Here is a 27,945-nt window from a genome sequence, read left to right as displayed (position 1 = left end):
GACACCCTCCCCGCTTCTCGTATTGCTCTCATGTGCACATTTCTGTCCAATAAAAACCAACGATGTGCCACTTTTCTGGAGCATTTTTGACAATGCGAACATCTTTTCAGCCGAATCTCAGAGTTCTAAAACCAGGTGCAACTCGGTTGCTATGCAACAGTAGCAGCTAACTAGGAGAATGCTTGTAGCTACAGCTAGCTAGCTTACACCCATTTGATAAGAAGCAAAAGGAAGGTAGCTATCTAGCTACCTAGGTATATTTTGCTATGGAAGGTTTTTCATATGGCTGAACACTTGCATGTCATCAACTTTGGGAAAACTGCCACACTGCTTATTTACAGTGAGGGAAAAAAGTATTTGATCCCCTGCTGATTTTCTACGTTTGCCCACTGACAAAGAAATGATCAGTCTATAATTTTAATGGTAGGTTTATTTGAACAGTGAGAGACAGAATAACAACAACAAAAAATCCAGAAAAACGCATGTCAAAAATGTTATAAAATGATTTGCCTTTTAATGAGGGAAATAAGTATTTGACCCCCTCTCAAATCAGAAAGATGTCTGGCTCCCAGGTGTCTTTTATACAGGTAACGAGCTGAGATTAGGAGCACACTCTTAAAGGGAGTGCTCCTAATCTCAGCTTGTTACCTGTATAAAAGACACTTGTCCACATGCCAGAACAAACGTGTCGCTGTTAGAAGATCCAGAGCAAATTATATCCCTTAGCTTATTCATTCATTTAGTACGCGCCCTCTGTCAATGCTATTTTCTTCTTGTCATTATAATCCACATTTGCGCTGACTGATCGACACAGTGTCAAGTTACTTTTCAATGTGTTCCTGAAAACCTGAAGTCGCCATTCACAAGGTAAAAGTAGCAGGGGTGCGGGTTGCACACAAAGCATCCAGGTAAAACAACAACCTCATAAGGATCATTGCTTGCTTCCACGACATGTGTGCAGTCAAAATAAAATGCCATGTTTGCTAACTTGGTTAGTTATGTGATAAAATGTTTTCAACACATTGACTGTTTCAGACGGGGAAACAAATGAACCAAGTAAGAGAAATAAACGTTCAATCAGTAGAGTGAATGAACAAAAACATTTTGGAATGAACGTGTGCTGTCATCATTTAAATATAGTGTCAAGTTGATATATCTATAACAGGGTCCGTAGTGTAACACAGCATCACCATGCTGGGATTTGAAGGTCCTGGGTTCACCTACCGGAGGGGCTATTTTGACCATTCTCTTTCGTGTATAGTTTTTAATACCCCCCTCCCTTTCCCATTACACACACACACACACACACACACACACACACCTGGTGTGCACACATACGCACAATGTGTGATTACTTTCATTTATTAGGTGTTTCTTAAAAGAGCCTTTGGGTTCGTTGGGCATCGTTGAGTGGCAAGGTACAGAGAGTGTGGTGTATACTAGTACTGGTGCGCGCGTCTTGCTTCTACAGAGGGGTGAACGGTGGAGAAACCAGCTCTCAAACTCTCTCGAAGACGTCATTGCCCTCATCTGTCAGATGCAAGCCATCCCTACGTTACAAATACATGCAATAAGTTGCACAGGTTGTAAACAATTTTCCTTTTCAGGCGCCACTTTCTGTCATTTGAGAAGCTAAGAAATTCTTCAAGCTGGCCTACGTCGAGCTGACAAACGACTTACGCTTATTCGTATTCACACAGTACATCACGCACTATCAGCAGCAGTTACGTATGTTCTGTTCCAGATCTGTGAGTACGCTAATTTCATATTTATATTCATATTTATACTGCCATTTATATATGTGGGAATGTGTGCTCTTTTACTGGAGTTGGACAGCCGTGTACAACATTACTAAAAACATTTGTAACTAATGGATTTAGAGCACTTATCCAATGTCAGATCTGTAAATATTTATTCTTAAAAGTATTTTGTACTTTTTTGTTACAGGTGTTTCTCAGCAGTTTGTCATTTGTCACAGTGTTTTTATCAGGAGTTGCTATTGACGAGCCACAGGGTCATACAGGCTTTTTTTGTTCATCAAGACCTCAGCTGTTCATCGAGACCTTGAATAGTAGAATCAGGTGTGGTAGAACTGGGCTTGAACAAGGAAGCCTGCATAACCCTGTAGCTATTCAAGCGCAATTGTGGCCATCCCTGAATTGTAAGTGCAACGTTTACTATGTCTGATGAATGTACGTTTGATTGTAAATTGTTTCTTTTGTAATAACTCACTGTTGTTTACAGGTAGTGTAGTACTAGGCCTGTACTAAGTACATTTTCATTTAAATAGTTAATGGGTACATGTTGATTATTTTGTGTATTTTCCAGGAGCTTTCTCCATTGTTAAAAGAGATTAGGGAAAACATTTCCAGATTATCCCACATTGGCTTAAATGGGGTTCAGTTTTTTCGCTCCTCTCTAGAAATGCAACTGTTAATATTAAATAAATACTAATAACTCCATTTTTTTCTGTTGCCATTTGTCATTATTGTGTACTTTTACTTGTATTGCTGTGTTTTGCTCAAGCACACATTGTCTTAGTGTGGGGTGCAATACATTACCTTGTATGTGGTACAAATCACATCATTGTCGGAGCAACTCCTCTAAGAGTGTGAATTAGGCTGTTTGAGAAGGTTTGAACCCTAAGCAACCTGCATACACATTGTTGAAAGTACAATTGACCAACATAGCTACCGTAGTAGGTCAAAGCGGTGTGCTGGAAAACCTTGGTAGAGCATGGGTGAAGTATGCAATGTCGTGCTCGTGAATTTCAGACCAATCCCTACTTCTCACTTAAAACATAGTTGTTTTGTTTTTAATGAAATGTATACAATACACTGTGCAGTCTATACGTACAGTACAGTCACTAATATACAGCACACAATACTATAGCAATAACATCAGACAATAATGGGAGAAAACATAATCGAAACTCAGATTGTATTCTGTATTTGCAAGTGTTTTGTTTTGCCATTTAAAACTAGATTTAGATGGATGTGAGGGTGCATCCGGGTGGGTGTCACCGGAATCATCCGGCTTTCAGGGGAAAAGCAGAGAAGAGGCGAAGCCTCAAAACGGATGCTTCCGTTTTCATCCGACGTCCCTCAGGCGTTTCCTTTACGCCTGCTACATTAGGTTAAGATTGATGATCTGAAAATGAGAAAACAAGCTAACCAGAATGTCATTTCCATTTGGTGGCTAATTGAATGTTGTTACCAGAAGACCTGTATTGCTTAATCATGTAGATTAGACATGTTTCAAATTGTGTCCTCAATGTATTTTCATTTAGCTCAATTATTATTATTGTGCACACATAATAAGATGTAATAACTATTATATTATTCTTGACTGATTGTCTTTTGGCATTTCTGTAATTTGTTTGTAATTTTTCAGTATGATTTGTTTGGGCCACAACACATCTAACAATGTAAATTGATGTAAGTGTAATGTAATGTATATGTAATGGTCCTATTGCTTAGGCTACTGGAGCGATCAGCCATCTTTCCCTGCCTACTTCTCTTATTTTATCAGCATTTCATGCCGAACCACTTATATTCCAGTGATGTTCTAGTATTTCCAATAGTGCATGGGTGCACAGCTCGGAGCTACAGTCCTCACGGACCACAGTCCTGCTGTTAGGTTTCAGCCCTCTCTCCCTGACATGTAATCAACCAGTTAATGCTACAGACTGGCCAGAGGGTCCACACACCTGGCTCAACAGATTGTAATGAATGTCTAATTAAAAGCCAAGGACAAACACCTGGTGTACGCTGCCCCTGCTGCCCTTGAGGACCAGAGCTCTGCACTCTTGTTGTAGAACATTAAATGGTTAATGTCAAATAACTTCAGTAGGGTCTTTAGCTCACAGTACTGTACCAGCATGGGGTAGGCAGGAAGAGACCTGAGGTATGTACCATCCACCACCAGAGGACAGAGAGAGAGGACAGAGAGAGGGGGAAGGGGACAAAGGCTAGAAACAGATAGAAAATAAAAGGTTGAAAGAGAGAACCCCAGATAGAATCCATTTGGTTGAACATTCATGGACATGCAAAATGCATGAGATGTACAGTACAAGGGGTACTTAGCCTGGAGGAGGAGACAGAGGGAGAGAGAGAGAAATTGAAATGAGGGAGAGAGAGAGAGGCTAAGCTGAACTGTAGCCCCATAGGACCCCCACCTTACCCAGAGACATCCAATTCCTTGTTAACTGGTGGGGAAGTTAAGTGTGGGTATCCGGCCAGGTAGCAGGCTCTCAGCCAATCAGGCTAGTGACGTGTCTCACCCTTAACCCTGACCTCCATTTCTCTAATAATCAACCTGTGTACAGCTAAACCATCAGGCCAACAATCCACTGGAGAGCCATCCTGAGTGTGTGTTTGTGTTGGCTCACCAGGCTGTTGGCTGAATAAACTACCCTGTGTTTGTTGGGGGTATCTTTGGGGATATATCTGGTCCTGGATCAGGACCTACTCCCTGTACTATATAACAGACACTAACTGAGTGTGTTTGTGTTGCAGCAGATTCCGTGTTGCAGCAGATTCCGTGTTGCAGCAAATCCCGTTGTTGGCCCATTTGAGTCCTACCAGACCCTACAGTGGCCTTTAACAGCCCTGTATTTGACCTGTAATAGGTTGAGATGTGTGAGCTGCCTGCAGCCAGTCCAGCTGGGTTTCACTCACATCCTGTTGTCTCCCAGGATAATTTCTTTGTTTATAAAACCCTTAGAAATTCCGCATGGACTTATTAGTGTGGCAGCAGGAGATGACTAGATAGCAACCAGAGGGAAGAAGACACTGCTAAAAGCTGTGAGTGCATGTTTGCGTGTGTGCTTGTGTGCTTTTTTGCATGCATGTGAGTGTATGTGCACGTACATGCGTGTGTGCTTGTGTGAGCGTGTGTGCCCACACCGCCCAGAGAAAGACAGTGATGACGGGAGAACTGAGTTATTCCCCAGGGATTGTCTGGAATGTGTTGGAGCTTTCCCCGAGCTCTCGTCTGGTCCACTCGCTCTTTAAATGATAAAACAGAGACATTACAGCAGCCTGACGTTAACCTCTAGAAGCCCCTGTATTTAAAGTCTGACAACAGTAAGAGATAGCAGATATATTTTATGTCTGTCTGCCAACAGGGCTGAAATGCTATATCACTGAAAGGACAGACAGGTCCTTAACAGGTTACATTGCTGTCAGTCCTTGTTCTTTTCAGTTATTCTTAAAGAAAATAATGGAATGTAAGAGAAAGTCTAGGGTCTTGATGACACCCGGACGCACGCACGCACGCACGGACGCACACACACACACACACACACACACACACACACAGTTTCCTCCAGAGAAGAGTTGCTGATGGAGGTTGAGATTTTCTAGTTGAGTTCATTTTGGGCCTGATTGTCTGAGATAGAGAGAGATTTTGGAGGAAGCTGAAATGTCAGCTGCAGTGTGTTATAGGTAATGGGTTTTTATCGCTCCATTTCCGTGAAGAGTTCAAGACGAATGCATGAGTGTTAATTCTCTCTGTCTCTCTCTCTTGCTCTTTCTCTGTCTCTGTCTCTCTCTCTGTTTCGGTTTCTCTCTGTCTCTGTCTGTCTCTCTGTTTCTGTTTCTCTCTCTCTCTCTCTCTCTCTCTTCTATTTCCTTTACTGTCCCCGTCTGTAAATCATTGATAAGTGGGTCTGTAACATTAGTAAGAGTGGAACAAATTGAACAGGCCGTAAACATGACCCACTATTATGAATCCGATCCGGTAGCTTGTTGTATCCTCTGTTCTCCTGTTACCCTGGCCAGGTGTGATCCAGTTGCTGGTTGTATCCTCTGTTCTCCTGTTACCCCGGCCAGGTGTGATCCAGTAGCTGGTTGTGTCCTCTGTTCTCCTGTTACCCCGGCCAGGTGTGATCCAGTAGCTGGTTGTATCCTCTGTTCTCCTGTTACCCCGGCCAGGTGTGATCCAGTAGCTGGTTGTGTCCTCTGTTCTCCTGTTACCCTGGCCAGGTGTGATCCAGTAGCTGGTTGTATCCTCTGTTCTCCTGTTACCCCGGCCAGGTGTGATCCAGTAGCTGGTTGTATCCTCTGTTCTCCTGTTACCCTGGCCAGGTGTGATCCAGTAGCTTGTTGCATCCTCTGTTCTCCTGTTACCCCGGCCAAGTGTGATCCAGTAGCTGGTTGTATCCTCTGTTCTCCTGTTACCCTGGCCAGGTGTGATTGCACACTGTGTTATTAAACCCAATTGATATGAGAGTTTATCAAAATTGGATTTGTTTTAGAATTCTTTGTGGGTCTGTGTAATCACATGGAAATATGTCTCTCTAATATGGTCATACATTTGGCAGAAGGTTAGGAAGTGCAGCTCAGTTTCCACCTCATTTTGTGGGCAGTGTGCATATAGCCTGTCTTCTCTTGAGAGGCAGGTCTGCCTTCGGTGGCCTTAATTCATCTGACTGGTGTCACCTCTGTCACCGTCCCATGATCCTCCATGATCCATCATGATCCCCACGGAGCACTTAGAGAGAAACATGACACGGACAGGATTTGTTCCACCTCTATAGGACCTACCTGCTGTTTTCCAATGATAGGACAGGTACAATCTTCATTCAAACATTGATAGGTCCCATCATATTTTCATTCAACAGTTTATTGTCAATACCATGCAGCCAAAACTCATTTAATAAAATGGTTGTACCTGCAAAGCGTACACCTTCTGTACTGTTATCTTACCAATGAACTCCAGAAATATGAAAATGAGTTAGAGAAGTGTGGAATTTGGGTCTGAAGTGGCTTAAAAGCACTATACTCTGAGATCTTCTGAGATAAACGAAGCCCATACTATTTTTTCTTCTTTCAATCGTGTTCGGTCCTGCTAGCTGCAGCAGTGATATTTCCTCCAGACCTTTATTACAGTCTCTGTGTGTGAAATCCTACACAACCCATTTCCTGGATGACTGAAAGCTTTCCATCATCCAGAGTAGAAACCAGTGAAACAGACCGTGCCATTTTTCTACATGGCCGTGTGCCAGCAGGTTCACAAGTGCCTGGTGTTACAGAGTGGATCTGGTGTTGTTGTCTTTAGGCCTCTTGACCCAAACCACAACATCTACTGTACCATGTCCCTCCTTGTGAAATAGCACGTATAGTAGCCTTCTTAGGGTTAACATTATTGTTTGGTATCAATGCCGTTACATCAGCCAAACTCCCAAGTGCTGTGGCTCTTCCATCATCTACACAGATATAGATCGCCCCTATGACTGCTCTCTCGCTTAATACACCCAAACTGAGCCCTCTCTACCGTAACTGGTGTCTCTTTTCCTGAATTATATTCTCTCTCTCTGTTTCAGCCCACAAGCCCCAAGTTCGGAAAGGCTGATTCCTATGAGAAGCTTGAGAAACTGGGAGAAGGCTCATACGCTACTGTTTACAAAGGGAAAAGCAAGTGAGTGCCAAAACAATATTAATATAATGGTCCAATGCAGCTGTTATTATCAAATATCTTTTGGGCAACAATGAAAAACCTTAATGTGATTGTTTTCAATTAAAATAGTTTAAAAAAATTGCTTCTTAGCAAAGCGCCATTTCTCAAGCAAGAATTTTGCTAGAACTGTCTGGGAGTGGTCTGAGTGGGGAAGGGAAACGTTTGGAACTCTCTTTCTTATTGGTTTACACATTTACACTCTGATGATGTCACCAAGCAGGCCAAAACTCCATCCCACCAAAACAGACTGAAATTTCATGTGGTCTTTTCAAACAGCTCTTACACTAAAAGGGCATTATAATAATTTTCACAATTTCATAGTATTATTCCAACCTTAAAGTGTGGAAATATATATAAAACACAGGAAAATCATGTTTTTGACTGCACTGAATGTTCCGCGTTTCCTACATAACTGTATATGACCAATTGATATGCACATAACTGCTTGTAATCATGAAGCAGTAAAGTGGTTAAGGGTAATAACAATTACTGGCCATATTCCATATTCATTTATTTTTTATATTACACTAATAAAAGATCTGCACTTCCCAACCATGAAATACAATTTGTTTTATTAAATCACTTTGGAATGGAATTATTTAATGATTGTTTAAGAGTTATTGTTTTGTTATTTTCCTTTTTTCCTGTTCGTGCAGAGCGGTACAATTGCCCAGGTTCTGATAATTAAAATGTAGCAAATGAAAATGTCATAGCTGTAAATAGATTGAAATGTATTGAGGTAATTTCTCACTGTAATGAAGTTACCTTGTATGTGTTTTTCTTCACTACAATGGATTTGATTGGTGAGGTTCATTTTATTTAATCTTCTGGTCTTCTACTAAGTCTCAGTCCAGTGCTCCTAAATTGCATTTCATTGACTTACAGAAATCTACCATTCTCTCCATTCACTGCCTGCCTCATTCTTGAGTCCTTTTTTCATGAGATGAAGTGTAACGTGTTGGGGTGCCTTATCTTCTTGTTGCCAGGGTGAACGGCAAGCTGGTAGCCCTGAAAGTGATTCGTCTGCAGGAGGAGGAGGGGACACCATTCACCGCCATCAGAGAAGGTCGGTCTCTGTCACACCTAGAAGGGTTACATTAGGATTAGGCTCCTGTAAAGTCTAAATACTGTAGAGTTCACTTTAATTGGAATTTAAGAGTTTGAAGATAACGTTAAGTGTTGTTATTCTAGGTACTTGGGTTAAGTGGACTTCTGTTTGTGTAATGGTGACTGTTAGTTCAGAGGGTTGTCAGAGAGAGGGGAGCTAACGTCTCGAACAAAAAATGTCTCATCTAGAAAAGCCAAATCTGAAGCCTTAACAAGCACAGCCCAATTATAAACTGCCCCTGGTGTTAGTTAGATAAGGATCTGACTTGAGTTTCAGCCTTATGAAAACCAAAAACCCATCCCATGGGCCATGTCTACCTTATTCGTCTGCATAGCGTTCCGTCATGGCACTGGGCTGAATCACTTCAGAGGGATGTTCTTGCCATGAGGTGCTTTCTCCTGGTCCCTGGCCGTGTGTCACAGCAGGTCAAGTTGTGTGAAGGCCGGCTAGCAGTCTTTGGTGTTCTGGCTAACTGGAGCTGAGTGGCTAGAAGGCTTGGAGGTTCCTGAATGTGAGGGTGGGTGTGAGAAATGTGTGGCAGACTCACCTCCACAGGAAGAGCTGGGCCTGGCTGGGCTGGAACCTTGCTTCATTTAGATGAGAAAAGGATTCTGGCTGTTTGATCTGTGGGATCCTGGGCTGATGAACTGAGCTGAGAGCCATGCACCAGCCCCTCTTCACATCGCCTCATCCCCACCCCTCCCTCCCTTCCTCCCCATCCTTCTCTCCCCCGGTGAGCGGATCAGAAAAGCACTTTGAAATTTAACTAATTCAGCGATTACTGGGCCGAGATGCTCCCAGAGTGGAAACGTGGACAGAATTACAGTGCGGTGTTGAAAGCAATACCTACACCCCTGAGAGAGGACCCAGGTGTGTGTTTGTGTATGAGTGCATGCGTGCTTGCATACGTGTGCTCATCCGTGCATGTATCTAGGCATACGTGTGTGTGCATGGGCACACACAATAACATTACCAACACAGTCAGTCTCTGTGTGTCAGGAGGGAGGGAGGGAGAGCCTGGTGCATAGACTGTATAGATCTTTACCTAAATTGGTGAAGCAGCCTTTGAGGTAGCTCGTGTCTGTACCACTAGGACAGATATGCATGAGAGGAGCATTCCCTTTGATCTTCAGGGGTTTCAGTGCTTTAAGTGTTAATGCACAATGGCTCTGTGCTGTGTGCTCTGCTCTGCAGATCAGGACGCCATAGGTTCTCTCTCTCCCTGTGCCCTTGAAACAGAATTGTTGTTTGCTAAATTAATCACATTCGCAACAGTCTGAAAATCCCATTTAGGTTTCTCATAATAAAAACACACTTAATATGCCGCTGCCGCTCTCTGTTCTAAATGAAACCGTTCCCTGTGTTGTTTAGCTCTTAACGAGATAAGATTTCTGACAACTGTTTGTTTGGCCCAGCTGTGGTGATTGTGTCTCCTCAGTAATGGGTGGAGGGAGAGGTGGAGCCGAAGTGCCTCAGATCACATCTTTCAAACACATGAAAAGGCGTTGTGTGAAGTGTTCCCTCCCTCCGTAGCCGCCAGTTGAAACAGCGCAGCACGGCTCCTCCAGCGAGGGTTTAGAGCGACGCTGACTATTACCACTAATTGCTCTGTTCACACCCGGCCCGCAAGCTGACACAATAGACACAGAGCTTTGCCTCCCAAATAATGGAAGTGATGGTCCCTCCCCAAGGCTTTGGCTTTCTCTCGTTACTCTCTCTCTCTCTCTCCTACTCGCTCGATCTCTCTCTCTATCTCTCGCTCTCTCTCTATCTCGCTCTCTCTCTCTCTCTCTCTCTCTCTCTCTCTCTCTCTCTCTCTCTCTCTCTCTCAAAGTTTCTACTCTCAAAAAGTTGGTGGCAAACTGAAACCAGTTATATAACTATTTCACCATAACTACATTGACTCCAGTGCGATCTATGATTGCCATAGATGTAGTTGAAGTGTCTCTGGTAGTAATTATTATATAATTGTATTTTATTTTCTGTTCCATTCCATTCTATTATTTTCTAATCCTTTATGTTCTGTTCTATTCTAAATCGTACTACTGACTATTACTATTACCATCCACTATTCTATTATGCTATATTATATTCTATTAGGCTATATTCTATTATATTATATTCTATTAGGCTATATTCTATTATATTCTATTCTATTAGTCTATATTCTATTATATTATATTCTATTAGGCTATATTCTATTCTATTATATTCTATTAGGCTATATTCTATTATATTATTTTATATTAGGCTTTATACTATTCTATTATATTAGGCTATATTATATTCTATTAGGCTATATTATATTATATTAGGCTATATTATATTATATTCTATTAGGCTATATTATATTATATTAGGCTATATTATATTATATTCTATTAGGCTATATTATATTCTATTCTATTAGGTTATATTATATTAGGCTATGTTATTTTCTATTATATTAGGCTATATTCTATTCTATTAGGCTATATTCTATTCTATTATATTAGGCTATATTTTATTATATTATTTTATATTAGGCTTTATACTATTCTATTATATTAGGCTATATTCTATTCTATTATATTAGGTTATATTATATTCTATTAGGCTATATTATATTATTTTATATTAGGCTTTATACTATTCTATTATATTAGGCTATATTCTATTCTATTATATTAGGCTATATTCTATTCAATTAGGCTACGTTCTATTCTATTAGGCTATATTCTATTATATTCTTTTATATTGGGCTTTCTTCTATTGTATTTTCTTTATCATATTGTAAATAAATGGTAATACTGATAGTAGTTTTGCATGTAACTGCTTCATCATGATAATAATACTGTATCCTGTGTTTTTCCTAGCATCTCTTCTGAAAGGTCTGAAGCACTCCAACATCGTGCTGCTCCATGACATCATCCACACCAAGGAAACCCTGACGCTGGTCTTTGAGTATGTGGTGAGTGTCAGAGAGCCATCTGGATATGTTGCACAGAGCATCATGGGTACTGTAGTACATCAGGTTACAGGGCTAGCTCAGTACAGGTTTATGAGTATGTGGTGAGTGTTACAGCGCCAACTGGATATGTGAGTCAGCAGTAGAGGATCAAGATATTTGATTTGTGTAAAATGTATTTTAAGAGGAATTTCAAAAAGCCACACTTTCATTGTAGAAATAGAATAACTAACTTGTTTTATGGTTTGATTCATTTGACCTCTCACTCTTCAGTTATTGACATTGACTTATTTAATCCCAGTCCAAAGAGACATGCGCTCTGGCTAGTTCTACACACATATTCTTTGTTTATAAGATGGTTGAAGGTTTAGTAATGTTTAGTCTTGCCTGTTAAAAACAGAACCCAAGCCTGGGATATTTTCCTCCAGGCTTTGAACAGAAACAGTGATCCGAGTGCCATAGAATGGTGGCCTAACCACGAGTGGCATGGCAGCCTCAGGCCCAGCTTTGAACCCAGCCCTGGCATCATGGGGGAACATTTTAATTGAGGGTTGCTGTTTCTGTAGGTTTTCATAGCACACATACTGTACACACACGTACACACGCATGTACACATGCACACACACATACACACACATGTACGCAGACACACACACACACACACCCGCACACACATGCTGTGGACAGCAATAGCAGCAGGAGTTCCCTCTCTCTCCTGTGGAGTAGTGTGGCCTGTTGTTACTGCTGACATATATGCATATGGATAACATCCATTGATAAGTTCAAACCAGCCAGAATACCAATCTCCTCCAACCTCTAGGAGTAGTAAAGTCTCTGCTCAGCATTACTCCAATAGACCATATACTGTATCTAAATAGCTCAACCTCTTTGATGTTGATATGCAAAACAAGACCCAGCCGTCTCTCAGAATAACCTTAGTCATCTTTCTAAATAGTCCCGGTCCATGTTTGTTTTCATCCGTGCTGTGTGCTATGTGGCCTGGTGCATCAGATCAAGAGCCAGCTCTGATACCGTACTGTATGTACGCTAGTCTAGTGTGAGGCCCCCTGTTGGTCGGAAACAGCATGGTTCAGCAGGGTCAGTGGGAACATCTGCTCCTGGTAATACATTCTGACCAGATCCTCTGAGAGATGACAGAACCAGGCACTGGGCAGTCTGTAGCTGGTTGTAGGGATTCTAATGAGGATGCTCTCTGGCCTTAAAGTGTACGTTTTGATTACCTGGAGAACAGAGGTCAGTTTGGATAGAGGGGTTGTGGAGGTCTTTCAGTGCTGTTTCTCTGCTCCATGTGCAAATATAAGAGCTAACCAATCCAAGTATATATATTCATGAAGTAGATGCTGTCTGTAAGTGGACACGGTTGACAAGGATCTGTCTCCATAGCCTTTATTATGACAGAACACCCTTCTCTTACTGTGAATGTTGAACAGACAGAGTGGATAGCGTATGTTTCACAGAAATGGGTAATGCAACACTGGATCTGTGTGTTGTCGTTGGTGTGGAGACTTTGGTGTTCTGGCTAACTTTTATTTGCAGCGCAGCCAGTTTCATGCTGTTCTATTCTGCTGTGTTCAGACCTGTAATTCCAGACTCTTTCATATACAGAAGGCTCCACACCAAGCCAAATCAATTCATTTTCCTCATTTAGCAGGTAATGACAATTGACAGGGAGCGAGCGGGACCGAGGTGGAGAGAGGGAGAGAGAAGAAATGGAGAGAAAGTGGGGGGGAGAAAGATATGGAGAGAGGGAAAGACAGATAGAGAGAGAGGACGGAGGGAGGGAGGGAGGGAGGGAGGGAGGGAGGGAGGGAGGGAGGGAGGGAGGGAGGGAGGGAGGGAGGGAGGGAGGGCAGGTTTTGAGTAAGGTGGACAGGCATGGCTGAAGCTTGTTTGAGCGTCTGGTTGAATTATTCATGAAAGGAAACACATTTATATCTGATGGTGTGAGGAGCAGCGGGGGTACGCAAATATCACCCAGCCCCATGAGCTGTGGTGTCTGTGTCCGTGTGTGTGTGCCCCGGGTCTGCTGGCAGAATAAATCAGTGAAGTGCAGATCAGGGTAATTCGTCTTTTCTCCAGACAGACAGACGACTCTGCTTACATATAGCACCTAAAGACATACAGACGGTGTCACTCCCAATTTCATCCCTCCACACAATCACATTAAGGGATTTGTACCAAAGGTATCCTCTGTGGATCATTCTGTTGATATAGACCGGATATCATTCATCCGCAGACAGGGGAGACAGGCTGGGGAAGAAAATAAATGTTGCAAGTGACGTCTGCTGCAATTCAATGATTGAGTTTGTGTCTCCAGCCTGGCGCCTTACTGATATTTTATCATGGACGGATGACAGTAGGTCAGAGTTGCTTTGAATAGCAAGGGGAAAGCTATGAAAGCCAATAACTTTTTTCCATTAGCTGATTTTTCCATCCTCAAACCAAGCTCACATTCCGACCAAGGTACATTCAAGACTAGCAACACAATTAACAAAAAGCAAATATTCTCACTGCCAAAAACCTCTCTCTGCTGCTTTTACGGTTGAAATGAATACCATAAAATACTGAACAGCATCAATACATTTATACAAATGCATTTTTACTTCATTTTTCATATTGACTTATTTTTGGGTAATTGCAATGCATCTGTTTTTATGATTTTTATGTGTCTTTATTTAGACATATTGTAATCTAACGGTCCTCTCTTTCTCCCTGACAGCACACAGACCTGTGCCAGTACATGGACAGGCACCCAGGAGGACTGCATCCAGACAATGTGAAGGTAAGACTGCTGCTCATTATCATGACTATATTACTACAGTAAACCACACTGTCCTGAGCATCACTAATATGTCATAGAATCCTACAGTTTCTACAGTGACACTGATGAGGAGTGATGCCCACACACACGGTTAGATAGGAGCAGTGTCCTGTAGGCTTGCTTAAATTACCTCAATGAACTACACCGTTGAGGAGTAACACACACGGTTAGATAGGAGCAGTGTCCTGTAGGCTTGCTTAAATTACCTCAATGAACTACACCGTTGAGGAGTAACACACACGGTTAGATAGGAGCAGTGTCCTGTAGGCTTGCTTAAATTACCTCAATGAACTACACCGTTGAGGAGTAACACACACGGTTAGATAGGAGCAGTGTCCTGTAGGCTTGCTTAAATTACCTCAATGAACTACACCGTTGAGGAGTAACACACACGGTTAGATAGGAGCAGTGTCCTGTAGGCTTGCTTAAATTACCTCAATGAACTACACCGTTGAGGAGTAACACACACGGTTAGATAGGAGCAGTGTCCTGTAGGCTTGCTTAAATTACCTCAATGAACTACACCGTTGAGGAGTAACACACACGGTTAGATAGGAGCAGTGTCCTGTAGGCTTGCTTAAATTACCTCAATGAACTACACCGTTGAGGAGTAACACACACGGTTAGATAGGAGCAGTGTCCTGTAGGCTTGCTTAAATTACCTCAATGAACTACACCGTTGAGGAGTAACACACACGGTTAGAGTAGCAATGTTTTCCTGTGGCTCTGTGTAGAGGTGTGTTGAGGACGAGGAGAAGGTAGGGAGAGTGATGGAGTGAATGGGGCCATGGAGGATGGGAGGGATGGTGTGAAAGGGGGGTGTTGTGTGGAGGAGTCCTTTGAGGGGGGGGGTGGGGGGGGGGTGGTGAGTTCAGGCATCGTGGGTTATGTAACACTTCATACCTAATATTGTCGCTAAGGATTTCCATAAGTAATGTATTTATCCTGTTGACGACCGACCGCCTGCCTCATTGAAATGCATGTATTAATAATAGAGGATTATACCCAGAGAGGGGTGTCAGGGGAAAAAACCTGCTTCCACCTCTTAATCTGTAAACATATGTTGTGTCCAAAATGGCACCCTATTCCCCATATAGTGCACTACTTTTGATCAGAGCCCTATGGGCCCTAGTCAAAAATAGTGCACTATAAAGGGAATAGGTTGTAATTTGGGATGCAGACAGAGTTCCAGTTGTACAACAGGCCAGAACATGTGTTCTCAATATGTCACCATGTAGTTTTTGTGAAATAATTTTCTCTTTGAAGTCTCTGTTCAAACTGGACTAGAAGGTAGAGTTAGAGACAGACATAACGAAATCGACAGAGACAGACGTATGCATGTTACGCAAAGAGCCAGCAGCTAGCGTTAGCCACAATGCTCTCCATGGTGGGAGGACAGATGGAGCGGGAGAGAGGGAGGGAGAGAGAGAGGAACCAGAACCAGTCTTTCCCTAGTGGGAGGACAGACAGAGTATTGGAGGAGCTCTAATGACCTGGCAGCTGAAAGGAAAACAACCTGACTGTGTGGAGGCAGAGGCTATGTCCCAAATGGCCCCCTATGCACTATGTAGTGCACTACTCTTGACCAGGGTCCCTAAGGGTGCCATTTGAGGCACATCCAGAGACACAGACCCGGACCAATCATTAGAATCAGCAATCAAAATCAAGATGGAGGCAGCATGGCATATTGAACTGTTTGCCAATGTGCCACTCTTCGGTGCTCTTGTGTGTCAAGAGCCGGAGACACTCCAGTATGTGTTAACTGTAAAATGGAGGGTATAATAGCTATATTTGTAACCAGTGAGGAGCAGAGTAGATAGACAGTAGATTAACAGATAAAGTGGCTTGTCCTCCTGTGTGCGTGCGTGCATGAGTGTGTGCATGAGTGCGTGCATGAGTGTGTGCGTGCGTGCGTGGATGTGTTTAACTATTATTGTGGAGACAAGAAGTCCCCACAAGAATAGTAAACAAACAAAACATTTTCTTAGTCCTCAAAAGGTCAAATTCTATTTCTAGGGGGTTTAGGGTTAGAATTACATTAAAACCTCTTACATCTAGACGTTCCGCTAGCGGAACACCTGCTCCAATATCCAATGATGGGCGTGGCGCTAAATACAAACTCCTCTAAAATACAAAAACTTCAATTTTTCAAACATATGACTATTTCACAGCATTTTAAAGATAAGACTCTCCTTTATCTAACCACACTGTCCGATTTCAAAAAGGCTTTACAACGAAAGCAAAACATTAGATTATGTCAGCAGAGTACCAAGCCAGAAATAATCAGACACCCATTTTTTAAGCTAGCATATAATGTCACATAAACCCAGAAGACAGCTAAATGCAACAATAACCTTTGATGATCTTCATCAGATGACAACCCTAGGACATTATGTTATACAATACATGCATGTTTTGTTCAATCAAGTTCATATTTATATCAAAAACCAGCTTTTTACATTAGCATGTGACGTTCAGAACTAGCATACCCCCCGCAAACTTCCGGGGAATTCGCTAACATTTTACTAAATTACTCACGATAAACGTTCACAAAAAGCATAACAATTATTTTAAGAATTATAGATACAGACCTCCTCTATGCACTCGATATGTCCGATTTTAAAATAGCTTTTTGGTGAAAGCACATTTTGCAATATTCTAAGTACATAGCCCAGGCATCACGGGCTAGCTATTTAGACACCCGGCAAGTTTAGCACTCACCAATATCAGCTTTACTATTATAAAAGTTTCATTACCTTTTGTTGTCTTCGTCAGAATGCACTCCCAGGACTGCTACTTCAATAACAAATGTTGGTTTGGTCCAAAATAATCCATCGTTATATCCGAATAGCGGCGTTTTGTTCGTGCGTCCCAGACACTATCTGAAATGGTAAATCAGGGTCTTGCGCATGGCGCAATTCGTGACAAAATATTCCATTACCGTACTTCGAAGCATGTCAACCGCTGTTTAAAACCCATTTTTATGCCATTTTTCTCGTAAAAAAGCGATAATATTCCGACCGGGAATCTCCTTTTAGCTAAACTGAGGAAAGTAAACAAAGCTTTCAGTCGACGCGGGCACGAGCCTGAGTCTCACAGTACTGTAACCAGCCACTACCCAAACGCGCTACTTTTTTTCAGCCAGAGCCTGCAAAGCCACGATTCAGCTTTTTGCCGCCTTCTGAGACCCTATGGCAGCCGTAGGAAGTGTCACGGGACAGCTAAGATCCTCACTCTTCAATAAACAGAGACAAGAAGAACGACACCTTGTCAGACAGGCCACTTCCTGCCTGAAACCTTGTCAGGTTTTTGCCTGCCAAATGAGTTCTGTTATACTCACAGACACCATTCAAACAGTTTTAGAAACTTTGGAGTGTTTTCTATCCATATGTAATAAGTATATGCATATTCTAGCTACTGGGTAGGAGTGGTAACCAGATTAAATCGGGTATGTTTTTTATCCAGCCGTGAAAATACTGCCCCCTAGCCATAACAGGCTAAGGGATAGGGTTAGGAGCTAGGGTTAGTGCAGATTGCCTGGTTAGCCAATGTGCGGGAGCACTGGTTGGTCAGTCCAATTGAGGTAGTATGTACATGAATGTATAGTTAAAGTGACTATGCATATATGATAAACAGAGAGTAGCAGCAGCGTAAAAAGAGGGTTTGGGGGGGGGGGGGGTGTGTGTGTGTGTGTGTGTGTGTGTGTGTGTCAATCAGATGACAGATCAGGTTTCAAATTGTTTTTGTTCTTTGGTTGAGGTTATTTCAGAAGAAACAGCCTCTGACTGAAGATACATTGCTTATAAGTGTGTGTGTGTGTGTGTTTGTCCCCCTGTTGAATAATCAGGGACATAAAAGCTATTAGAGTGTCTGCTGTCTGAGATGGCTGGATAACATTAGCATTAACCTAGCAGAAAACACTTAGACCTTCACTAGCTAATGCAATTATCAGTTAGCCTGGCCAGCAGAGAGAAGTGTTTGTGTTGTTTGGAGTGTGTCTTGTTACAGAACTCCTTCTGAGAGCATAGTACAGAACATGTACCTTTACCCATACACTTAATTGATTATAGTGTTCTCCTTTCGTATTCTACCTATTATTTAATAGAACTGTCTGTTCTGTATGACATCACCCAAAGCTGCAACAACCTCCTAGTCAGTGAAGCTCTTGATGTGATTATATCCAGTCAGCTGAATGGGGTTCTCTTAATGAGAGCAGTAGGGCTGGGCCAAAATATTATATCACCGTATACAAAAAAATTACGGTATGACAGTATTTCATGGTATTTCATGTTATTGAATAATAAAATCTATGAACTTGCTTTTTGAGTGGTGTGACCCTAGAGTGGCAACACATAAATTATAAGTGATTTCAATGGGTCTTTCTCCATTCTGATTGTTTTATACTGTACAATTCAACTTCAACCAAATATTATTTGCGATAATGTCCACACTGCCACGTAGGGCTGCACAATATGGGAAAACAACCTAGGCCTTATTTCTAACCAAATGTTGCAATTTGCGATTTGAGTTGCGATTTAGAGCAAAACACATTGGTGAACTGTTCATAACTGTTCTATCATGGAAATTGAACGATTATTCTAATTCTATAGCTAGAATATAATACTGGGCACTTTGAATACAGTGTTGTTGGACTTGACAATGAATGAAAATGCCAGAGAGGAGTTATTATGACAGGGTAGGAACCAGAGTGTTGATAAGCGTTTCCTAGGGAACCCTATAATCTTTGGCTACATGTCATGTTTTCTCTAAGCTACATCATGTAGCTAACATATTCACACTTCTAGTATTCCTCTTTGATTTAGAACAGTGATTCCCAAACTTTTTATAATCCCGTACCCCTTCAAACGTTCAACCGCCAGCTGCGTACCCCCTATAGCACCAGGGTCAGCGCACTCTCAAATATTGTTTTTTGCCATCATTGTAAGCCTGCCACACACACACGCTATACGATACATTTATTTAACATAAGAATGAGTGTGAGTTTTTGTCACAACACGGCTCGGGGGAAGTGACAAAGAGCTCTTATAGGACCAGGGTACAAATAATAATATAATAATAATCAATAATTCTGCTCTTTATTTAGCCATCTTACATTTAAAACCTTATTTGTTCATCAAACATTGTGAATAACTCACCACAGGTTAATGAGAAGGGTGTGCTTGAAAGGATACACATAACTCTGCAATGTTGGGTTGTACTGGAGAGAGTCTCAGTTTTAAATCATTTTCCACACACAGTCTGTGACTGTATTTAGTTTTCATGCTAGTGAGGGCCGAGAATCCACTCTCACATAGGTACTTGGTTGCAAAGTGCATCAGTGTCTTAACAGCGCAATTTGCCAAGGCAAGTAACTCTGAGCACAGCCCAATCCAGAAATCTGGCAGTGGCTTCTGATTAAATTCAATTTTCACAGAACCGCTTGTTGCAAAAAAATGAAGTGATGACATGTCAACTTCCCTGCATTCTAATTTGCTCTCTGTTTATCATAGACGCTTCAAACAACTTTATAAAGATCGTTGACATCTAGTGGAAGCCGTAGGTGTTGCGAAATGAATCCTTTCTCACTATGGTATCTATAAAACAATGACACTAAATAGTACAGTCACAAAATTCACATTTTTTTAAATCTATTTTTCACAGGTTTTTGCCTGCAATATGAGTTTTGTTATACTTACAGACACCATTCAAACTGTTTTAGAAAATTCAGAGTGTTTTCTATCCGAATGTGTTAATAATATGCATATCCTAGCTTCTGAGTTGGTGTAGGAGGCAGTTAAAAATGGGCACATATTTTTTTCAAAATTTCTCAATACTGCCCCCGAGCCCCAACAGGTTAAAGAAAAAAATTTGAATCACATTTTTATTTGCCGTACCCCCGTTTGTGAATACCTGATTTAGAAGATACTGTTGCACAAACAACATTCTGATTTGGTTCTACACCATATACTGGTATTATCAGGCTGTATAGCTAATTACATTTGGTAAATACAGTATACCACCCAGCCTTACCTGGCAGGCATTGGTTGACAGTCATAATCCTATTTAATCAGCATGTAGTACAAGAGGAGCATTGCATTATTCCTCAATGTCAAGTGTAGTATCAATGTCAGGTGGAATATTGATAAATGAGTTTAGTATAATGTAATGGTAACATCACAAAGGCGCATGTCTAAAAACGTTCAACAAACTCAACAAAGCACTACTCCTGAGTTCCCAACTCCTTCCCTACCTCCTCTTTCCCCTCTACTCATCTCCTCTTCTCCTCTCCTCCCCCATCTCTATGCCCTAATCATGTGTGCAGATAATGCAGTAATGACATGCCACATTAAGACAGACAGTACTACCCAGATGCTTTCTGGGATAAACTACTACGAGGAACAGGGCGGTAGGGGAACAGTAGCTGGCAGATGGGAGCGTCAGTGTCTTCTCAGCTCATTTAACATACTATCCTACCTCTCCTTCACTCACTGCTGGGCTAAACTCACTCCCCCTGTATATAGTAAAGTGCTGCTTTCAGAGGTTTTCTCAATGACTCCCAAGGTTTCCATTCAATTAAAATACTTCATTAATTATCCCCTCAGGTGCAATGAAGATTTAGAGGTTTGTGTTTCGAGGGGTTGGCTTTGTCTATGATGTTGAGTTCAGCATGGCTGTGTGTGATTGGACTCTCATTCACTATTGATAGGGTTTGAATAAGTAATGTGAACACAAAATACATCCGTTGGAATAACACATATTTTGGGGATTTGTCTTTGCCCCAAATCAGTCAGTATGCATTGGAATTAACCAATGATAAAACAGGTTTACAAAAGAGACAAAATAAAATAAAATAATTAGCAATTGGCAACATGATAATATATTCACATATGTTTCCCCTTTGTTCAGTGTTTCTGTGTGCACATATTCCATATGATTAAGAAATGTGTATAACCCATTATATGCTGTTAGTATGATGCATGGTCTCATCCTGTAGTAAGTGAATGGGAATATCAGACAATTCAGCCAACCTGGAGTCTGGTAGATAACAGAGAATATCTGGACTCAGATGATGAAATCCACTGTTTTACTGGCCACACTAATTCTCTAAACTTTATTGCTAATATCTTTTCATTAAATCAAACAGCATTAACTTTTCCATTTGAACACTGGTGTACAAGTTAAAGCAGAGGTATATAAAACAGACAACATTCAACAGATATACGAAAAGGCTATGATAACAGTTACAAGTTGAGGTACCATGTACAGTGTGTAGCCCACACCAGTGGTGTAAAGTACTTCTATGGGCTACGTGGGACCCACCTGCGGGACACAGCCAGTGAAATATCAGGGCGGCAAATTCAAAAACAACAAAATGTCATAATTCAACTTTCTCAAACATACAACTATTTTACACTATTTTAAAGATACACTTCTCCTTGATGTAACCACATTGTCCGATTTCAAAAAGGCTTTACAGCGAAAGCAAAACATTAGATTATGTTAGGAGAGTACATAAACAAAAATAATCACACAGCCATTTTCCAAGCAAGGACATGTGTCAATAAAACCCAAAACACAGCTAAATGAACCACTAACCTTTGACGATCTTCATCAGATGACACTCCTAGGACATTATGTTACACAATACATGTATGTTTTGTTCGATAAAGTTCATATTTATATCCAAAAACAGAATTTTACATTGGCGTGTGATGTTCAGAAAATGTATTCCCACCAAAACTGCCGGTGAATGTGCACATCAATTTACAAAAATACTCATCATAAACGTTGACAAAATATATAACAATTATTTAAAGAATTATAGATAGACTACTCCTGGATGCAACCGCTTTGTCAGATTTTAAAATAGCTTTACGGAGAAAGCACATTTTTCAATATTCTGAGTACATAGCTCAGCCATCACAGAGAGCTATACAGACACCCGCCAAGTTCGAGGCAACCTAAACTCAGAATTAGTATTAGAAATATTCTCTTACCTTTGCTGATCTTTGTCAGAATGCACTCCCAGGACTGCTACTTCCACAAGAAATGTTGTTTTTGTTCGAAATAATACATATTTATGTCCAAATACCTCCGTTTTGTTCATGCGTTCAGAGCACTATCCAAAGGCATAACGCGCGAGCGCGGTACCAGAGACGAAAAGTCAAAATGTTCCATTACCGTACTTAGAAGCATGTCAAACACTGTTTAAAATCAATCTTTATGGTATTTTTAGTGTAAAATTGCGATAATATTCCAAACGGACAATAGCGTATTCATTCAAGGAGAAAAAGAAGGAATGGCGTGCTCGTGTGACTGCGCATATCCAATCCCTTTGTCCACAGGCAGTCCACTCAGAAACTGAGCTCCTATTATCTGCCCAGTAACAGGAGAAGGCTGAAACAACTTTCTGAAGGCTTTTGACAGCCAATGGAAGCCTTAGGAAGTGCAACGTAACCCCACAGATACTGTAGTTTTGAAAGGGACTAGAAAGAAGAACTACAATTCTCAGATCCTCCACTTCCTGGTTGACTTTTTCTCAGGTTTTTGCCTGTCATATGAGTTCTGTTATACTCACAGACACCATTCAAACCGTTTTAGAAACTTCAGAGTGTTTTCTATCCAAATCTACTAATAATATGCATATTCTAGTTTCTGGGCCAGAGTAGTAACCTGTTTAAATTGGGTACGTTTTTCATCCGGCTGTGAAAATACTGCCCCCTAGCCCAGACATGTTAAGTAGAAGTACTTTCAAGTACTACTTAAGTTGTTTTTTGGTCTATCTGTACTTTACTTTACTATTTATATATTTTTTTGACAACTTTTACTTTTACTCCACTACATCCCTAAATAAAACAATTTACGTTTTACTCCATACATTTTCCCTGACACCCAAAAGTACTCGTTACATTTTGAATGCTTAGCAGGACAGGAAAATGGTCCAATTTGCACATTTATCAAGAGAACATCACTGGTCATCCCTACTGCCTATGTCTTAGTGTTGGAGTATGCCCCTGGCTATCCGTAAATTAAATAAACAAGAAAATTGTGCCGTCTGGTTTGCTAAATATAAGGAATGTGAAATGATTTATACTCTTACTTTTGATAGTTAGGTATATTTTAGCAATTACATTTACTTTTGATACTTAAGTATATTTAAAACCAAATACTTTTACTCAAGTAGTATTTTGCTGGGTGACATTTACTTTTATTTGAGTCATTTTCTATTAAGGTATCTTTACTTTTACTCAAATATGACAATTGGGTACTTTTTCAACCACTAACACACACACACACACACACACACACACACACACACACACACACACACACACACACACACACACACACACACACACACACACACACACACACACACACACACACACACACACACACACACACACACACACACACACACACAGCCACAGCCACACACAGCCACACACACAAGCCAGAGTTGGCAGACAATTCAGGGAGTAAACCTAACCCCTTACACTTGTGGAAATTGGCCTATATGGATAGGCCCAAAATTAAATGTTTCTAACAGAAGAACTATAAAAAAGCATATGCATGACCATGGTAGCAATTGAAAGAGAACATTTTGGAGAATATGAAGAAATGTGAGGTCACAACAGTTCACCTGACACAATACTGAATCCAAACATTACACTGTTGATTTTATGTGCATTTTACGTTTACTGTAATTTTTCACAGCAATTGTCAATAATGAAATCTGAAAATACTCTGGATACATGCAATAACATAATATGAATAATCAATGACATTCTGGAGTAGGTGCAAGATAAGAAAAAACGATTACAAGGGTTTGAGTGAGAGGTCGAACTTGTGTCTCCTAGTGGCCACACACCTCTCCAAACTGTGCACAGTTCCTAAGTCATGTCCAAACTGTGCACAGTTCCTAAGTCATTTCCAAACTGTGCACAGTTCCTAAGTCATTTCCAAACTTTGCACAGTTCCTAAGTCATGTCCAAACTGTGCACAGTTCCTAAGTCATTTCCAAACTGTGCACAGTTCCTAAGTCATTCCCAAACTGTGCACAGTTCCTAAGTCATTCCCAAACTGTGCACAGTTCCTAAGTCATTTCCAAGCTGTGCACAGTTCCTAAGTCATTTCCATGCAGTTTTGACTCAAGGAAAGAGCCAATTATAAGGTGCTTATTTGAGCTCTCTTACTCTGCCATTGAGGAACTGAAGCAACCACATGTGTAGTTATTTGTTTGGAACACAGCCTTGCATCCCCACCATCACATAATTACTGTTGTTGTTTACAAAATCCAGAAACATTCCATTATAAATCACAATCTGGGTCAGGTGGGTATCATTTTTATCAAAGACATCAAAACTATGACATAACACACATGGAATCATGTAGTAACCAAAAAAGTGTTAAACAAATATAAATATATTTTATATTTGAGATTCTTCAAAGTAGCCTCCCTTTGCCTTGATGACAGCTTTGCACACTCTTGGCATTCTCTCAACCAGCTTCATGAGGTAGTCACCTGTAATGCATTTCAATTAACTGGGGTGCCTTCTTAAAAGTTAATTTGTGGACATTTAATACTTTTAAGAATCTAAAATCTAAAATTAATTTTGATTTGTTGAACAATTTTTTGGTTACTATATGATTCTATATGTGTTATTCCATAGTTTCATTGTCTTCACTATTATTCTACGATGTAGAAAATAGTAAAAATAAAGAAAAACCCTTGTGCCTAAACTTTTGACTGGTACTGTACTGTATGTTGATACTGTACATGACATGAGTTTTCAAATATGGAAATGTGAAGTGCACATTTGAACTTGTATGACATCAAAGCGATATTTATTCTAATCATCAATGTCTCATCTTTCAGAACACATCCACTCCTTTCGATTTACAGCATTTCCCTCGCTCAGACATCAACAACTATGCAAAAGTAGCCCAATTAGCAGGAGGGATGGGGGCATCTTCTTGTCACGCACGGTGCTCAAGTCAAAGCCCATTCAGTCAAAGCCCATACAGTCAAAGCCCATACAGTGCTGTGAAGCGGAGAGCCTGAGCTCTGACGTCATGTATAGCATGTTACTGTACAGACACTGCATTCCAATTTAAGCACTTATCAATGACAAAATCTGCCATTTTCAACCCACGTATAGGATAACACTTACACACCCGCACGCACGCACACGCAAGCACACACACACACACACATTCACATACTCACACTGCAATTAGTACACAGCACAACTAATGATTCATTATGTTCCTAACACCCTGGCCCACTATACCCTCATAAGAAGAGGGTTGTCGCTTTCTATCTGTTCATGGTTAGTGTGTAAAATCCCTCTCTCCTAATTCCTCTCACAATTTCATAATTATGTATCATCTGTCCGTTGTGCGGTGGAAGTCCCTAGAGGGGAGTGGAGGTGGGGTGACACTATTGATATTCTAGGGAGCGGGCGGCTGGCTGCTATTGACTTTCCAGCAAGGCAGCTTAAACTCTCTACCCCCTCACCTCCCCTCACTCCTCTGTTTCATCCTACTTTCAACGCTGCCCCTGTTCTCTTCTCTCTTTCTCTCTACCTGATTTTCTTTTTATTCCTCTGCCCTTTTAGACCACTCCCCCTCTCTCTGGTTCTCTCTTTATCTTTATCTGTATTTCTCTTGCCCCTTTCTCATTCTCTCTCTCTCTATGTATCTTTCCCTTCTTTACACTCTCTCTCTCTCTATGTATCTTTCCCTTCTTTACACTCTCTCTATGTATCTTTCCCTTCTTTACACTCTCTCTCTCTCTATGTATCTTTCCCTTCTTTACACTCTCTCTCTCTATGTATCTTTCCCTTCTTTACACTCTCTCTCTCTATGTATCTTTCCCTTCTTTACACTCTCTCTCTCTCTATGTATCTTTCCCTTCTTTACACTCTCTCTCTCTCTATGTATCTTTCCCTTCTTTACACTCTCTCTCTCTCTATGTATCTTTCCCTTCTTTACACTCTCTCTCTCTCTATGTATCTTTCCCTTCTTTACACTCTCTCTCTCTCTATGTATCTTTCCCTTCTTTACACTCTCTCTCTCTATGTATCTTTCCCTTCTTTACACTCTCTCTCTCTATGTATCTTTCCCTTCTTTACACTCTCTCTCTCTATGTATCTTTCCCTTCTTTACACTCTCTCTCTCTATGTATCTTTCCCTTCTTTACACTCTCTCTCTCTCTATGTATCTTTCCCTTCTTTACACTCTCTCTCTCTCTATGTATCTTTCCCTTCTTTACACTCTCTCTCTCTCTATGTATCTTTCCCTTCTTTACACTCTCTCTCTCTCTATGTATCTTTCCCTTCTTTACACTCTCTCTCTCTCTATGTATCTTTCCCTTCTTTACACTCTCTCTCTCTATGTATCTTTCCCTTCTTTACACTCTCTCTCTCTATGTATCTTTCCCTTCTTTACACTCTCTCTCTCTCTATGTATCTTTCCCTTCTTTACTCTCTCTCTCTCTATGTATCTTTCCCTTCTTTACACTCTCTCTCTCTCTATGTATCTTTCCCTTCTTTACACTCTCTCTCTCTCTATGTATCTTTCCCTTCTTTACACTCTCTCTCTCTATGTATCTTTCCCTTCTTTACACTCTCTCTCTCTCTATGTATCTTTCCCTTCTTTACACTCTCTCTCTCTCTATGTATCTTTCCCTTCTTTACACTCTCTCTCTCTATGTATCTTTCCCTTCTTTACACTCTCTCTCTCTCTATGTATCTTTCCCTTCTTTACACTCTCTCTCTCTCTATGTATCTTTCCCTTCTTTACACTCTCTCTCTCTCTATGTATCTTTCCCTTCTTTACACTCTCTCTCTCTCTATGTATCTTTCCCTTCTTTACACTCTCTCTCTCTATGTATCTTTCCCTTCTTTACACTCTCTCTCTCTCTATGTATCTTTCCCTTCTTTACACTCTCTCTCTCTCTATGTATCTTTCCCTTCTTTACACTCTCTCTCTCTCTCTCTCTCTCTCTCTCTCTTTCCCTTCTTTACACTCTCTCTCTCTCTCTCTCTCTCTCTCTCTATGTATCTTTCCCTTCTTTACTCTCTCTCTCTCTCTCTCTCTCTCTCTCTCTCTCTCTCTCTCTCTCTCTCTCTCTCTCTCTCTCTCTCTCTCTCAATAACTCTAGTGATGCCTTTAGCATTTTAAGCCAGATGGGGAGACCAGTCATCTAGCAGATGTCATGTCTGTCATGTGGCCAAATGTCCTGCTAGTATAGTGACCATGTTGAGCTAGTGAGTGTGATTACAGTCTAGGGCTACACATGGAATAGAGTTTCAGAGAGCAGGTCTTTTTTTTGTGGGATTTCGACCTTTTACATACATGTAAAGACATACGTTATGAATTTGAAAAGCATGCAAAAGCAGCTCCCAGCTCTCAGCTAAACTCCAACCAAACTTAATTTGAAGTTGACGTGAAATTGCGGACATTTAATCAAAAACTGTTTGTCAGTAAGCTGTTATTGTTGCCAAGCCTATCTTTGCCCTTGTACATTACTTTCTACCATATAATATGCTAATTTGACAGAATTCTCAGTTTTCCTGTCGT

At 40.9% G+C, this 27,945-nt stretch overlaps 1 protein-coding gene across 2 annotated transcripts in view; it reads left to right on the top strand.

Moving 5' to 3' along the window:
- The window catches only part of LOC106605507 (cyclin-dependent kinase 14), a 198,205-nt gene that overhangs the window by 51,275 nt on the left and 118,985 nt on the right, over positions 1–27,945 (top strand). For both annotated transcript variants that reach the window (XM_045718621.2, XM_045718622.2), the window contains 4 exons: positions 7,328–7,422; positions 8,448–8,527; positions 11,425–11,519; positions 14,257–14,319. In XM_045718621.2, coding sequence (XP_045574577.1) covers positions 7,328–7,422; positions 8,448–8,527; positions 11,425–11,519; positions 14,257–14,319 — 333 coding nt within the window. The remainder of the gene's footprint in view (positions 1–7,327; positions 7,423–8,447; positions 8,528–11,424; positions 11,520–14,256; positions 14,320–27,945) is intronic.

The sequence above is a fragment of the Salmo salar genome, chromosome 05 (genome assembly GCF_965601325.2).
Source record: "Salmo salar chromosome 05, fSalSal1, whole genome shotgun sequence".
Taxonomy (NCBI): Eukaryota; Metazoa; Chordata; class Actinopteri; order Salmoniformes; family Salmonidae; genus Salmo; species Salmo salar.
The sequence above is the reverse complement of the archived record's forward strand: the minus strand, read 5'-3'. Positions and strand labels throughout refer to the sequence as shown.